This window comes from Ursus americanus, chromosome 11 (genome assembly GCF_024610735.1).
Source record: "Ursus americanus isolate L20-20 chromosome 11, mUrsAme1.1.p, whole genome shotgun sequence".
Classification (NCBI taxonomy): Eukaryota; Metazoa; Chordata; class Mammalia; order Carnivora; family Ursidae; genus Ursus; species Ursus americanus.
In genome coordinates this window covers 71,011,259-71,028,053 of record NC_142137.1, presented here as the reverse complement: position 1 = coordinate 71,028,053, position 16,795 = coordinate 71,011,259, and the positions used below count along the sequence as shown (strand labels likewise).

The 16,795-nt window shown below is 40.2% G+C and overlaps 1 protein-coding gene across 7 annotated transcripts in view; it reads right to left on the bottom strand.

Annotated features, from left to right (window-relative positions):
• Positions 1-12,254, bottom strand: part of QKI (QKI, KH domain containing RNA binding) — a 159,010-nt gene extending 146,756 nt beyond the window's left edge. For 4 of the 7 annotated variants that reach the window (XR_015726167.1, XM_045805466.2, XM_045805467.2 and 1 more), the window contains exon 1: positions 11,647-11,931. Coding sequence is in view for 6 of the 7 variants with exons in the window: in XM_045805466.2 (XP_045661422.1) it covers positions 11,647-11,788 (142 nt within the window). In the remaining variant the exon portion in view is untranslated. Of the gene's footprint in view, positions 1-11,646 lie in introns of all 7 variants that reach the window. The other 3 variants (XM_045805470.2, XM_045805468.2, XM_045805471.2) reach the window with 2 other exon arrangements.
• Between the last annotated feature and the right edge of the window lie 4,541 nt (positions 12,255-16,795).

Genomic DNA, 16,795 nt, shown 5'->3' with positions numbered 1-16,795 from the left:
TTCAATTCTCTACATTTAATGAATAACAAAAAAGAAAAAAGAACACTGGGGAGAAAGAAGTAAAATGCAAGTTCTACAAAAGTATATATCACAGTTGATATCCTCTTCCCTGGTCTTCCACATATCAACACTTCTCTCAAGTCTGAGCTCAATTTCAACTGATTGAGGAAGAAAAGTATTTTATAACTGATACAGCAATTTAAAAAAAGCTTGAAATAACTTGGAAAATATAACTTAAATGCATTATTAACAAAAACACATACTTCCAAATCATATCTAAGAAGGAATTTAAATAAGCAGTATTTAACAACTGCAAGCTGGATTTTAAAATATATATTTACCTAACTAAAAAAAAACTGCAAGGAATGCTATAAACTACAATAATAAAGTGAGATAAGATTACCTTTCTACTGCTGATAATTTTTTATTACTACAATAAAACTATAATCCCCAAAAGCACTTTCTCTTCATATAACATATAATAGTCAATTATGGCACAGATTTTTTTTCCCTGATTTACATTAGTAAACAAATCAACTACCTGGTTAAAGACTTTAGAATTGCAAAGAAAATATACAAGTAGAATACTTTTAACAGACTTGACTCATTCCTGCACTAAAACAAACAAAAAAACCTTCAAACAACTAAGCTGTAAAGGCAGAAACTGTATTTCAGAATATTACTATACTCAACGGAATGTCCTAATCAGTCACATTTTATAGTCAGCATCTAACATATGGTCTCTTTAAAAAAAAAAAAAAGTTATTTAAAGTAATATCCCAACTGACCTACATGACACGTCTAAATATTAAATTTAATAATTGTTATTTCTTACATTCCTGAGCAATTCTCCTCTTACAATTTAAAGGAAAACAATTTCCTATTCTCGTAAAAGAGTTATTTCTCAACAAATTTTAATCACTAAACACTGTCTTTTGTATACTAATATCTCCATCTGCTGGAACATAGCTTCCTTACTATTAAAAGTTCTTAAGGAGAAAAACTTTACAGTAGAGATTTTGCAACTACTTAGAAATAAAACCTTTTCATCGGTCACCATTTGAGGCAACTAGCAAACCAACACTTTATTTCGAGAACCAACCAGTAATTAAGAATAAGCATATATCTGGCTTTTCCAATAGTAACTATTTGCAGAATAGCAATATATTCCCTGCTGATAAAAGAAAGTTTTACCTAACTACAGCAGGAGAATCAATCTATGACCACGCTAACCCATATTATCTGTCTTTTAGTTTTACTGATGGTGGAACCAGATGCAGGCCCCCAGCACGACGCAAAATCAAGTGCATAGCATCACCTATGACGTGTACTTGAAACTATTCAATCCTTTAAACATAACTTCCGAAATACTAGATATACAGGGCGTAAAAGAACAATTCCAATGATAAGGAAGTTATTATAGCAGTGCCATAACAAAGATGGTTCTAAATTAAAAGGACATGAAATCATAACAACCAGACTCAATGAGTGGGGTCCTGAATCAGACTCTGGTTTGGACAATACAGTTAAAAATATATTTTGGGGATGACAACAAAAATCTAAATATGGACTGGTTATTACGTTAAGTGTAAGACTGATCCATTTTATTCAGCGTGATGCCGCTATATAGGAAGATGCTAGTGTTTAAAGAGACACATAAATATATAGAGATGGAAAGTCAAGATATCTCTAATTTACCTAATCAACATAAAAAATAAATACAATTAAATAAAAATGAAGTAAAATGGATAACGAAAATAATGAAGTTCTCAAAAATCTTTGCATTTGATAACACATCTAGATTCAACAATATTAGATGACTGAGGTTTGGACAAAATGTCCTCCAACTCAAACCAATTCAAGAATTTCTAAGATTCCTCTAAACCAAAGAGCTTCTTCAATTCTCTTTAATTTACATATAAGCTTAACTCTAAATAACCAAAATTTTGGCTGACAGCTATACAAATGAACCCCACATGTTCTCAATACCTCAGGATTAATGTAAGAACTTATGGGTAAGGAAAAAATAATTTTTGTATATGTTTATTTTTAGTTAAAATGCATTCTTTTTAAAAACTCCAAAGAATTTAAACCTAAAATATATAAAGCTCAAAATTTATTTTTATTATTTTGAGAAAATAGAACTATTTAAAATAGTTAACCTAACCATTTACCTTAACCCTTCACGATGCATCCAATTTCTACTTCCTTAGAGCCATATATTCTACATTCTTGTTAGTTTTCCCTCAAAGAGTTCATTACAACATCCCAAAATAATACAACCCTTCCACTGGTTCCTTACAAAGCTCAGAATAGAATGTATGCTAGTCATCCTGGCATTCAAGGCCCACCATGGTAGAGTCCAAACCTAGGCTGCTGGCTCTGCTCACAACTCTCCTTCGTGTGCCATTTGCCATTCCAACTGAATTTAAACACACTTTCTGAAAATCTTTCAATCTCCCATTACCACTGTTTTGACACTACACCACTTTCTCTTCTCGTAGAACATCCTCCACCCTCCCATTCACCTCATTAAATCCTACCATCTATTAATATCAAGTCAGATTCTACTGTTCAAAAAATATTAGTATATTCTAGACTATCAGAATGCTAGTAGTGAGTCTCATGAACATAAAAAATAATACTCATGTGGATAAATTACCTTTGTTTTTTCTTTTCTTCTTTCATGCTCTACAAGCTGCCTTGCTTATCTCATTTTCCATCCTATCAAAAACAACCTAAAAATATCGACAGAAATTAAATAATGCTACCTTACAGTCTGAGAAGTTCTTCTGCATATAATACTCTCCAGCCTCCAAACAGAAATTCTAATTTGAAGTTGGTAGGGCAGTTAGTAATTCCATTTATGTATGAAGAATACGAGGTTCAGAGAGGTTAGATATCTTGTCCAAGATCACCAAACTAGCTAAATGCAAACTCATGATTAGATCTCAGGTCTACTGGTCAAAGAATTCTTACTACTTGCAACATGGTCTCATTAGTACATGGACGGAAATACATGGACGGAAATACAAATATATTTTTATCTTTATGCTGGCTCACAGCTCATACATATATACACACGCACACTTATTACACAGCTGACACCTGAACAGCTGTCATAACTATTGGAGCATCACTGCAACAATGATGGTAGCTGCAACAATAGTAAGAATTAGGTACAGTTAATTTCCAAATACCTTATATTTGGCTTTGGTGTGAAATTTTACTTATTAAAAAATTTATTTACCTACCATGTAACAATTCTCTCAGTGATACAATTACTGTAACGCAGCAAGCAAGGGACTGCGGCTTATACTTAATTCTTTCCAAATACACTTGAATCAGTTGATGCTCCAGATAAGGGTCTCAGGAATGGGATGCAGTGGCTACCTAGTGCAGCTCCCATTTCCATTCAATTCATCATCACCCCCCTCCTGACAGTCACTTTTCAGAGTTGGTACCTATGCTACTAACCACCTTATGCTAATGTAAAAGTGAACCAAGTGTACACTCCTGACTTGAATCACCTAGCAAGAGTAAACCTTTATATTAAATCTTCCAGTCAGAAATGTTAGGTTTCCTCTTGAGCAGTTACTAAAAATAGTAACCACAGTAATACCAGCAATAATACTAAATATACACTAGATTTGTACCTATTAAAGAGTTAAGGCTCTATCTTATGGTTATTAAGAAGTTTAAGGGTGCTAAAGTGGCTCAGTCAGTTAAGCATCTGCCTTCAGCTCAGTTCATTATCTCAGGGGCCTGGGATCGAACCCCACATCAGGCTCTCTGCTCAGCAGGGAGTCTGTTTCTCCCTCTCACTCTCCCTCTCTCAAATAAATAAATAAAATCTTTTTAAAAATTTAAAAAAAAGCTTAAGTAAATGAGCTGAAATCCTCTAACACCTTTACTTTCTCACTTTCAGCCTAACTATCACAAAAATTTACCTCTAAAAAAAAATTCTAGCTCCAAGAATTTGACTAGTATTTGCCCAAGTCCAACATATCACAAAATTAACACTACTCCCATTTACTTTTTCTTCTTCATGTCCACAACCTAAGGCAACACAGAAACTTTCTAGCACGTGGAACTATTCTGGGTTTTTCTTCTCCAGTTCCACTTATGGAGTGACACATTTACCAAAAAGATCAAAAGGCAGAACTGAGGGTCTAGCTCCAACTCTGATACTACCTTGCCTTGTGATGTGGACAAGTCACAACCTCTATAGACCTTAGTTTTTGTACCTATAATATGAATATTTCCCTTGATTCCCAGCTCCCCTGCAGCTCTGAAATTCCATGATCTTTTGATATTATTTTAGTTTTCCCTACACTAAACTGCATCCAAAAAACGTTTTCCATTTTTTCTATTTTTTTCATATATACATCTCCTCAAATACTCTTTGTAAACCCATTCTGAGTCCCCATAAGATATTGACCCTAAGAATTAATGAAGAAAGGTTCCAAATAAAAATTTCATAAAACGTTGCTTTTTGCCAGAACTTTCTTAGTACTCTTAAATGTAATAAGAATATATATATATGTTTTTATTAAATTTTTCTATAGATTTTAAACTCTTAAGTTAGCTTAAAAGCCAAAAGTTCCCCAATAATCTAACTGACCAGGTGATCATGCCCAATCTTTACAACAACTTGTCCTGCATGAAAGCCAAAAGCAAGGTTAGGACCTGCTAATAAGACTCTTTTCCACTATTAATAATCATTTCAATCCTGGGGCTAAGCAGATATTTCATTACTTCGAAAACCGTCCTTGTTCTAGAACTTGACCAGCCCCAGCACCCGCTCCCAAGGATTCGAAGCCAGCGCACATTCACTGCATGTATCCCTTTATATACATGTGTGCCTACATGTGTGTACACACACAAGTCCTTTCCTTATTACCATTGCCATATAACATGAGACCACTTTATGGATTTAACCTCATTTTGATGTTTTCTTCTGACACTTCAGTACCCTTGAAAATTATCCAAACTGACAAATTATGCTTTATCATAAATAATGTGACAGAAATGTTACAATAAATTGATTCATTTCACAAGTCACAAAATTTAGTTTTGTATAAATAAAACATGTAGGTTAGAATCAATATATAAGGCAACATTATGAACGTAAAATTTTGTTTATTTTGCTAGACTTGATAGGATTGCTGGAATTTCAAACTAGAGTTGCTGCTTCAGGAAACCGAAGAAATGATGAAACCACTGAGTACAATCATTTGCTTGTTAATTACAAGAATTCTAGATAAATCACTTATCTTCTACAAGCTATATATTTGTTAAAAATTCATGACAGATTTACTTTAAAACATTGTTAGGGCTAAAGCAGAAAAGTAGACTGCTTTTAAGAGGGTTAAGTTAGCTGAAAACTTCTCTTATCAGTCTTCTAGGTAATGGCACTTTCAAATTAGCTTAAAGATACACCTGTGTTTAAAAAAATTGCTATTTGTGTTAAATTACTGTAACTGCCACACATGTTTATACTCAGCTTTCTTCTAAACTAAAACCATTCAAATAGTCCTTATTTATCCTGAACACATCCCATATACTGTGTTTTACAGAGTACAAGACCTACATATCAGCTGAATGTTGACTTTTATAGGTAATTGACTGGGGAAAAGGTTTACCTATATAATTCCATAAATGCCAAAACTTTTAAGAGCTGAGATGAGCACTGACAGCTTCTCTCTGCTTATGGATTGATACACTTTGTATAAGGACTGGCTGAAAACTACTGTCCAAGTAAAGCAATTTTGTCTTTCTATAATTCTCATTCACACCAATAGTATTAAAGTAAAATGAAGATAAAAGCTTCTTGAGAACAGGCATTGCAAATAATATTGTAAGATTTCTAAAAAAAATCATTAAAAAAATACATGTACCTTTTTTTCTAATTGCACAAAACTATCACCAATTATTATATCATTGGCTTAATCTCATACTTTAGAGAAAATAGAAATCAAGAGGATATCAATGTCAACCTATTTGTTAATTCTACAAACATCTGATAATGTACATGTGCCAGACTATGAGGTTGGCACCTTCAAGGAACTAATTCTAATAAGGATAGGAAGACACAAAAAAGAGATATTATTACAATATGAAGTATGATGATAACTACATAGGCAATAGTACCTAATACATACTGGGTTATATTTAGTCAATTTTCATAACACAGTCACACTAACAAAACAAAATGCATTCACTATGAAAAGTTTAATGCCATGTTTGCTTTCTATTACATGAAAAAAAAACTGTAAATATCTTACTTGGACATCAAACAGCCTAGCTATTTTGGGCCCCAAAACTGAAATGCCAATTTTTAAAAGGGGTATAAGCATTTCCCAAAAGTTCCCATGAAGGGAAAAATACATTATCTTGATGTCAAAAAGAGAGGAATCAGAAAAAACAATGAAGTCCTGTCAATCACAAAAATGAAAAGTTGGCACATAATATAATTCTGACTTCTTGGCATAGGTTCTTTCACGATCCTGATCCCTTGGCCCTAAAACAGATCCTTGGATATCTTCGTAATAGTTGACATACCAACGGCAGAAAGTTGCTCAGTGGACTCTGTCACTTAAGTTATCAAACAAATAAAACTCAAATAAGGGCACAGCATTTTCCATGTCCAACAAAGAATTGCACCATCATAAACCAAATTGTATTAACTATAATGAATTTCTCAAGTAAATTAAAAGATGTTCCCGTCAGATTATAAAAAGCTGTTCCTGTGATCATACTGGTGTAATTCTCTTAGGGGCCAAAAATGTCAAAAAACAAAAAACTTACATATCTAAATATATTGTCCAATAAAGGCTGGGTGTGTGTGTGTGTGTGTGTGTGTGTGTGTGCGCGCGCGCACGCTGGGGCGAGGGAGCACACTTGCCTTTTGTCACAGGAATCTATTTCCCTTTAAAAAGTAAACAAAATGCCATTTCTTCCTATGAAAAACTGATGTACTCTGCAATCCGCTTTAGGACAGTGAGAAGTGAGAGATAATAACAGAAATAAAATGTGTACAAAATATTAAAAAACTGAATTAACTTGTTTTTACTTTATAGTCTCAAAGCCATTTAAGAAAAGCTGCTCATACCAGACTAGCAAATGCGATTAGCAGAAACCTATTTTTATTAATTCAATTACATTACATCCTTGAGAATAGAGATTTTACTACAAAACATATTAATTGGATAAAGTTAAGAAAAAGGAATCACCTTCTGCCTCATTGAATGTACCTGAATTTTGAATATATATTCCGCCTAAGGGGGAGTTAAGCTTCAAAAGTACAGAATGAATGTTGAATAAATGACCTAGGATACAAGTTATTTCCATTATTACCTTACAGAGCTGGTGACACCTCTTGGGTGAGGAGAAAAATAATGGAAGGACAATTGATTATAAATATCATGTCCTCCTCTCATCACTATTAATTCAAAGGGCTAGTGTTAACTGCAAAGTCTTTCTTCCTAAAGAACAGATTAATTACTTCAACTTAAGTAAATAAAACTGTTTGTTACAGAGCTTGATTACTGTCAGCAATGCTCCAGGAAAAAAAACCCTAAAATTGAAATAAACTTACATAGCAAGTTCTCTCAATACCAATAAATAGCCATATCATTTTTGAAACAAAGCTTCTGTAGACAAGATTTGTCCCCTGCAAAAAAATTCTGAAGTGTAAGAAAACTGAAGTTAAAAGATATTTTCAATATTGAATGCATTATAAATGGAAAAATGCTAAGTAGTGAAGCAGGTTTTCATTTAAAATATTTTTTTGCCCACACTTTTAAGGGAGAGGGAGAGAAAATTGAGTTCAGAAAGAAAATTTATTACCTCCCCAAAAGACCATGAGAAAATTAAAATGCATTTTTCAAATCAGAAATGCAGAATGTAATCTAACATGTTTGCTCACTTTTTCTGAGCCACACGCTAATTTTTCAAATATTCACAAAAGATTTAGGCTAGCTTTACTTATAAACTATACCATGCATTTTTAATTTTCCCATCAGCAGCTTTAACCTCCTTCTGCCTAAAAAATGAAAACTCAAAATCTTATTTTAAAATCCCTAGTTCTTCCCTTTCCCCCATCTGGAATTTTTAAATCTAACTGATTTGTGGCCTTCTCAATTCTAATTGCAATACTTTACAAAAACATAATTTGCATTCAAGTACTGTTGTTGCATGAGTTTCATTTTCATAACAAAGAAAGTTTTTTTTTAATAAAAAACTTGTAGTAACTACTCTTTCCCATGGATGGCCCCAGGATTCAGTTTGGAAACTTCTCTCCAGAGAGCAGTTTAAGACTTAAGACCTCAGTTTTATGTGCATTCATCTCTATTTTCAACAAAAGATTCTTAAGTACTGGAAACTGAAATTACGTCCTTTATTCAAGTGGTCCAACCTAGAAAGCACAACTTAAAAGAACTGTGAAAATACTTAATAGGAAAGTCTGACAATTCCTACCTCCATCCCTTCCCCCCACAACAAAAAAATAAATCCAAAACCAAAAAGATTAATATAGGCTAAAGATTAACTTGGCAAGGAATTAAAATGTTCAATCTAAAGCATTTAAGTTTTATTCAACTAAGAAAATCTAGCACACATAAATCCCAAATTTGTAACTAGCCAAATAAGTTCTGAGACTGACAAATTTTTTAAAACTTACTTTAAAAATTTTAAGTAGAATTCCTAAATAATCATTCAAAATTTCTAATTATCAGAAAATACATCTACTGTAAATCCAATAACTTAACTTGATTAATCATCAACACAAAACTTACAGCTTTATCTAAATTGAAAAAACTTTCCGCCAATCATTTGGAAAAGGAAAATGTAATTCCTAACCGCAAACAGAAGTCATGATTAATTTGTTTTGGACAATGACAGGCCACAAAGGGATAAAGCAAGTTGCCAAATTTTCAGAATTAAATCATCTGGTGCAAAAAAACGTGATGCATTTCAAAAACCATACTTTTTGAAGTCAAATTAGGTTTATAATAAGGCTAACAATTAGAGGAAGCAGCTTATTCCACACTAAGGAATAGCCCCTTTTCCTTCGTGTTTGCACTGGTCTGATAGAAAAAAACAATCAAACTTCCTAGGCATTATATGCTGTCCACTTTAAACATCCCAGCTACCACACAGAAGCAATCTTTACTTAGGCTGGGGAGTTGAAAAGGCTTAAACTCAAGATTGACCAAGATAAGAGATGGAGTAAACCACATTAAAAGAAAAAAAAATTATTTAGAATATATCATCCTCAGCTAGTGGTCTCCCAAGTTTTAAAATGCAAATGATTATGATTTCCAACCACAGAGAAATGAACAAAAAACCTTTGTTAGAGCTGACATTAGTGGAACTCTAGATTTGGAAGATTACAAACTGTTGAAGCCAACATTAGAAACTTTTTAACAGAGAACTATGAATTATCATTTAGAGATTTTAGATCAACATAAAGGCAAAAGTGAGAAGCCTTTCAGAACTCATCAGGGAAACTAAAATTATGTATGTTTTTAAATAGGATCCACACAAGGTGAAAATACTTCCAATTTTTTATAACCTCCTATGTCATTTAATTAAACTCAACATTTTAATTCAAAGAATGGAACTTTAACCCTAAATATTGTGAGAACACATTTTCATTTTAATGTCTATTAAGGATTCCTTCTAAACAACTGTTCTTAAGAAAAATAATCTTAAATTTTTACAAATACTACTAAAACTTTTCATTTTACCAAAATATACCAAGGCAGAGAAAGCATATTATTTTTGAAATGTAATAAAATTGTTCTCATAATTTTAAAGAATGTGTTCTCAGTGTTTGTAAATGTATTATGTACTATAAATACAATTAGGCCACGAAATGACACATAAAATGATTTACCATTAAATTTCAACCAAATTTAATATAGATCAGATTATTGAGTATGTTACACATTTTACTCCGAACATTGCTCATGTTTAAAAAAAAATAACTGGCGCCCCTTAGCGCTCACATTTGGAAATACTCAATTTAAGAGTTCCAGCATTTTTTTTTTTTTTTTTTGACATTCCAGAAAGTTTTCTGCCTCCACAATCTTTCAAATGCCAACACAAATAGAAAAAGCAAAACCCTTTAAAGGGACAGCTCAATTTTTTTCTGGAGCAATATAAAATTAACAGATTTGCTGTTTCAACAGTGGAAAAAGCCCATTCCAGTAAGGGTTACTGCTGTTATGTTTAACACATGTAAGCAAAAGCGAGGACGCAGTAATAACTAACAGTTTTCGTACTTTTAAAGTTGTTTCTATGACTTTCTTGACAACAAAAGCTCGTGGAATTCTTCTTTAACCATCTTTAATCACGGAGACATTTCCGGTCTTTTGTTCTTTAGTGACATTCCAACTCTCTAAGCTTCAGATTCCTTTTCCTTAGTTCTATAGTAAAGATCTCGAAATTCCTATGAAAAATCTAAAATCCATTGTTCAATTCCGTAAGACACAGTTTTCGGCTTCCTTTTAACAGTCCTCCGGTATTGCTTCTAAGAGAAAAAGAACTCCTGGCTACTCGATTTTCAAAATACTTTTGTTGGTCATTTTTTTCCTCTCTAAGCGTTCACAGAAATATAGCTACTAGAATTTAATAGTCCAAGGCACTGCTACAAGAACTTGTTAAAGAAATTCCAGAGTTGGCCAAAATTAATCTTCTTGTCATTCTTCGCAACCCTCAGCTCTCCACCAACAAAGCTTTTTTGCAAACTTTTACTCGTTTTTATTTTCGCCCTTTCTAACGTCTTGATTTCCTGTCCTACAAAGTAAGGCAGCGGCGTCCTCGGGAAAAAGCTCTCCGCCGAAGTTCTCTCAAACTCGGGACTACATTTAGATTTGTCCTCGCGGTATTTCGTATTCACACCCCCCCCCCCCCGCCCAAAGTGAAGTTAAACTCCCGAACAGTTCTCGCTTCCCCAAACAAAAGGACAAAAAGTGCTTTCCGCTGTCATTTTGTCCTCGCCTTCAGCTAAATCAGCATTACTTTCGGTCTCCTATGGAATTCCTTTAAATTATCAAGCCCCACGCTACTCCCCTCGAGTATCTGCAAGCCGCACAAACTCCAAAAAAGCAAAAGCCCCACTGGATCCTCCACTTTGGGAACCAGCGGCGTCCTCCGGGAAAGACCCCTCCGGGAGCGCCCTGGGGCCGGTGTCCTTCAGGCGCCCGCGGGGCGCTGGGCGAGCGAGGCCGGGATCCTCCCGGGCAGGCCCGCGAAGCTCCGGGCCGTCGCGGTGCTCGCAGGCGCGGCTGGAAGCCGGGGACGCCAGAGGGCTCGCCCCGCAGCCTTCCCCAGCGCACCAACTTGGGCGCCGGCGGCACGAGGCCCGGGGTCTCGGGTCCGGGGTCCGGGGAGGGGGGAGGGGGCGTCCCGCCAGTGGGTCCCGCCCGCGCCCGCGGCCCCGGCCCGCCCGCCGCCGCGCCCCGCGAGCCCGGCCTCGGCGCCGCCTCCATGCGCCCCGCCCGGGCCTCTCCGTCCCCGGTGGACGGTCCCCGCCGGCCGCGACCTTCCCTCCCTCCCAACACGCCGGCGGGCGTCGGGTCCCGGGAAGAGGGGCCGCCGCCTGGGCGCGGGCCGCGAGGGGCCGACGAGGCGACTCACCTTCGTCCAGCAGCCGCTCGAGGTGGTTGAAGATCCCGCAGAAGTTGGGCAGGCTGCTCATGAGCTTCTTGTCGTTCATCAGCTGCATCAGGTAATCTGGGGTGGGCTTCGGCTTCTCCTTCGTTTCCATTTCCCCGACCATATTCCAGGCTCCGCAGCTCACTCCGCCCGCCGCCGCCGCCGCCGCCGGAGAGGAGGGAGGGGCGGGGAGCCCCGGCCGCCGGCCGCTCGGGACTCGGCGTCCCGCTCCGCTCCGCTCCCGCGCCGGGCGCCGGGGCGGCCGGACCGCGCGCTCGCCGCGCTCTCCCCGCCCCCGCAGGCACTTTCCGCCCGCGGCCCGACGCGCTCCCGGCCCGCCGCCGCTCCTCGGCCGCCGGCTCGGCGCGTCCCTCACGAGGCCGGCGGGCGGGAGGCGGGTCTCCGCGGGCCGAGTGCGGGCGCGGGCCGCTCGGCGCCGGACAAGGAGGAGCCGGGCCGCCGCCGCTCGTTCGGCTGGTCGCGCCCGCTCAGCCGCCGCCGCCGCTTCTGCCGCGGGCTCGGGGTCTCTCTGGGCTGGTCCCCGCCGCGGCCGCCTCTGCCGCTGCCGCCGCGCTCTGACTCCGCTCCTCCTCTTCCTCCTCCTCCTCGCCTCCTCCTCCTCCTCCTCCTCACTCACTTGGCGGCGGAGTTCGCCTCAGTTCAGGCGGCGCTGCCAGCGGCGGCGGCGGCGGCGCGGGGGGAGGGGCGGCGGCGCGGGGAGGGCCGGGGGCGGGCGGCGGGCGGGGCCGCGCAGGGCGGCCGTTAGCGGGGCCCGGCCGGCGCGCTCCTCCTCCCGCCGCCGCCCCCCGCAGCCCCCGGCCCAGGCGCCGCCGTGCCCGCCGCCGCGCCGTCTCCCTCCGGCAGGGTGGGCGGCCTGAAGGGCCGGCGCCGGGCTGGGGTCCCCGCCGAAGCGGGAGAGAGCGGAGGGAGGGGCCGGTGCGGGGCCGACGGACGGGGGAAGGCACCGGGCAGGGCGGCGGGGGTGCCTGGTGGCGGTGCTTTTGACTTGGGTGGGGGCGAGGGCCGCGCCGCTTCGCGCTCCCCGCGCCTGGGCCGGCTTGTCTGGCGGGCGCGGTCGGGCTGTGGCGTTAGGTGAGAGGGATCGCCAGCGGGACGCACCAGGGCTGCGCTCGCCGCCGCACAGCCCCATTCTCTCCTCCGTTACTATAGTTTTTTTTTTAAACCTCTCCTCTGTTCTCACACACACATCCTCCCCGCGCCAAGAAAAGAATTTTTTTTAACGTCCTGTTGCTTCACGGGGGACTTTCGGGGTGGGCGTCACGTGGCCCGACACGTAGCCGTAAGGTCTGAGAGCGCGTGCGCGCGTCGAGTCAGGCGGTCACGCCCCTTCCGAGGGTCGCTCCGCCCCTGCCAGGGCCCCGCGAGTGAAGGGGGGAGGGGCAGGGCCTGCCACGCGCCTGCGTGGGGCGGGCCGTGGCCTGGGCGGGGGCTGGCGCGGGGGCGCGCCGTGGGGGGAGGCGATGGGATGACCGGGCTGTCGGACCCCCAAGTGGTGGGGCGGGGGCCAGAAGCTGCGGAATCTTAGCTCCCCGGTGTCGGGTTCTCCTGCGCAGGACGCGTTCCCGGTGGGCTCTTAATTGCTGCGGTGTCGTTGGTGGCACCGCACGACAACATCCCCCCGTCTGGCGTCCCCGCGGTCTCCGGCTTCGAGAACCACGCTGCGGGAAGGAGCCTGACGCTCGGTGCGTCAGGTGTGGGCGCCCCTTGTCGCCCCGACGGCGTCGCCACTGCCTGTGCTGTACCTGTCTCAGAGGCGGAGCGCGCCTCTGGAGACAGGGTCTGTCTTGGTGCAGCGTCCGGTTTTCCGAGAGCCAGCTGCAGTTAGGAATGAGCACCGCGCTGTACGAAATAAGGAGGGGGACGTGAACGGTGTGGGCGATGTTGCCCTCCGTGATGGCATCAGCATCCAGTTATGAAGTGCATCCGCAATAAATGAAATAAGGTCATGTACCTAGTTCGAAGGGTGGAAGTCAACACTCCCATTTGCCAACTTGTAAAAATAATGATACAGTGGGCAGGAGTGTTTTCCATGCGGTATGATGGATTTCAAATATTTAGGTTTGTTTGGGAAAGACTTCTGAACTGCAACGATGTAGTTCTCTTTGTTTTATAGAATGTTATCAGTCGCAAACTCTGCATCTGCATTTTTCTGCAAGCCTATTATGACATGTTCAATTAATGTAGACGAAATCTAACATCAAACCGACCGTGGTGAGAGCTACAAGTGGCTGAAATCTGTCTACTGTGTTTTAACGGGGAAGAATTTACATGGGGTTTTTTGGTAAAATTTTGCTTCATACAAATTCTGAAGATGACTTAAGTTTGAGTTGTATTGAAACTAGCTGAATTTCAAACAAATACTCTGAGTATCGAGTAGCTTCTGTCCTGTTCATTTAAGGAACATTGTTTCTAAAATGAACCTACTTTGGTAGAGGAAATGGAATTGCCCTGCAGACAAAGTTACAAGCATTTAACTCCAAAATATTTTAAGAAGTTTTCCTACTTCCATTGCTGTTAACAGAGCCATAGAATATTCGCCTACTCGATTATCAATTTAAAGGATGAATTTTGTAAATACAGTAAACAGTATTTCGATTTAAAAAAAAAAACCTGTTGCCTCTTTAAAAACTAACGTATGCTACTTCAGTATGTAGCAAAATGATAGGTATTTTAAAGGGTACTAAACTGTTAATGTAATTTGATAGCGTAACAGATTTCATTCCACTTTTTAATCAGTTTCCTTATTTATTAAGGTCCCAGGCCCTGTGCTAAATCCTTTGCGTGTATATCTCATTTAATTCTCAAGGCAACCCTATAATTTAGGTATGCTATTATCCTTATTTTATGTAAGGAGAAACACAAGGAGAAGGAGGTTAAATAACTTTGCCAAGCCTATAACTCATGAGTCCTGGATTTGGGATTCAATTCCATTTATATTTTATCCTAAAGCCTATGTTCTTCACCCTTTTACTAACCCTATCTAATAAGTAAGGTTGAAACTTTTGATGATATTCCACCATTTTGATGAATAGAAATCACGATTTCATATGGCTCACCTGGTTCTTATAGGAAAACCAGATCGGAGTTAACAATAATCAATATTCATGTCACATGTAGTAAATCTCATGTGGTTACAGCATTTATAATAGCTACTATGTATTGCCTTTTCAAGTATACATAGATCACTTCTCTGCTTACAGTTCTTCCATGTTTCCCCTCTCAGATGAAAAACCCAAAGACCTTATCAAGGCCTTCAAGACCCCACATTCTCTGGACCCTGCTGCCTCACTGACCTTGTTTCTTCTCTTCCCTTAGCACACTGAGCTCTTCCCCTGGAATCCTTTCCCATCCTTAAACAGGCCAAGCATGCTTTCTACTCCAGGATTTTGCACTGGTGTCTCCTCTCTTTGCAGAGCGTTCCTCACACATCTATAAGCCTGCCTCCCACGCTTCCTCAGATGTTATCAAAGAAAGGTTCCCCTTACCACCCTGTATAAGATAACACACGCAAGTACACATACATACATTCCCTCCATATTCTATCTCCTTCCCCCCACCTTTTAATTCTTTTCATAGCATTCATTTCTACCTGACATGTTCTAGCTAAGGGTAAATTTGTCTCTCACCTCCCCCTACTCTATAAACTCCACAAGAGCAAGGGCTTTATTTTGTCTATGTGGAATTCCCAACGCCTGGAACAGCACACTACACATAGGCACTCATTAAAAATATATTCAGGGGTGCCTGGGTGGCTCAGTCAGTTAAGCGTCTGCCTTCAGCTCAGGTCATGATCCCAGGGTCCTGGGATCAAGCCCTGCATCGGGCTCCCTGCTCATCTGGAAGCCTGCTTTTCCCTCTCCCTCTGCTGCTCCCCCTGTTTGTACTCCCTCTCTCTGTCAAATAAATAAAACCTTTAAAAAAATAAATATAAATAAAAATATATTCAAAAAAGTATTAAGTAGCTCTGCACCAGGAACTGTGCAAACCCCTTACCTATATTCTTTTAATCCTTACAGCAGACATTTAGATAGATGTGAATAGCCAGACTTCAGAGGAGATGGTTGATGCTTCGAGTAGTAAGTAGTTGGTCCCACAGGCGGAACCGGGTCCATGCAGGGTGATGCCTCTGGAGACAACTGTGCTATCCACCATATCCCTTCCTTTTCTCTCTCACACTCCTGCCTCAGACGTTTTAGGTACATCTTACCCTGTTAATTACCAAACATATTTCAAGTGCATGGAGAATGCAAGAATTGTTGGGATATATCACTTGCCTTCAAGAAGCTTAAGAATCTAAAAATTATTATGGAAAGACTCTTTAATCACATTGTTACAAAAATATCTTTACAATATTTACCAGTTACAATGTACACATGGGTGAGTTTCATCTTGAAGATCTTTATAATAGCCTTTTCACTGTGAAAAACTATGTTATATAATATGTAAACACTAAAAATATTTCCACATCTGATATCGGTAATTAAACATGAGTGGAAATATATTTTCTGTTCTCTAAAATTTGATTGGCTTTATTTGCTTATTGCTATTCTTGACATTTAAAATAGAAAATTTGAATACTCCAAACATTTTTTTTTTTCATCACTTTGGAGTTCTATCAAGAACTAAAATGTTCTTCGGACTTAAGAATGAATCCAATCTTTGATGGCCTGTGTCCCAAACGTGTTTGTGTTTTTGTTTTTGTTTTGTTTTTTAAAATCTTTAATCCTTAAATCTTCCTACAAGGAAATGGGGCTTTCCTATAATCTTTTGTGTGTTTATTGTCTTAATTATGTTTGTTTATTATCTTAGTAGATTTCTCAAGTGTACTTTTCAATTGTGAGATGTCTTATCAGCGACTATTTGGAAGGTTGAAAATGACACATTTTAAGTGTGAATATCTTAACAAATATTTGAGTACCTAGTATATCTAAATACCTGTTACTAACCCTAAGGCTAAGCTGGGAGTTGGGATCACATACATATGAAAAGTTACCTAATAAATAGAAGGGGGGATGAACCATGAGAGACTGTGGACTTTGGGAAACAAACTGAGCGCTTCAGAGGGGAGGGAGGTGGGGATTGGGATAGGCCGGTGATGGGTATTAAGGAG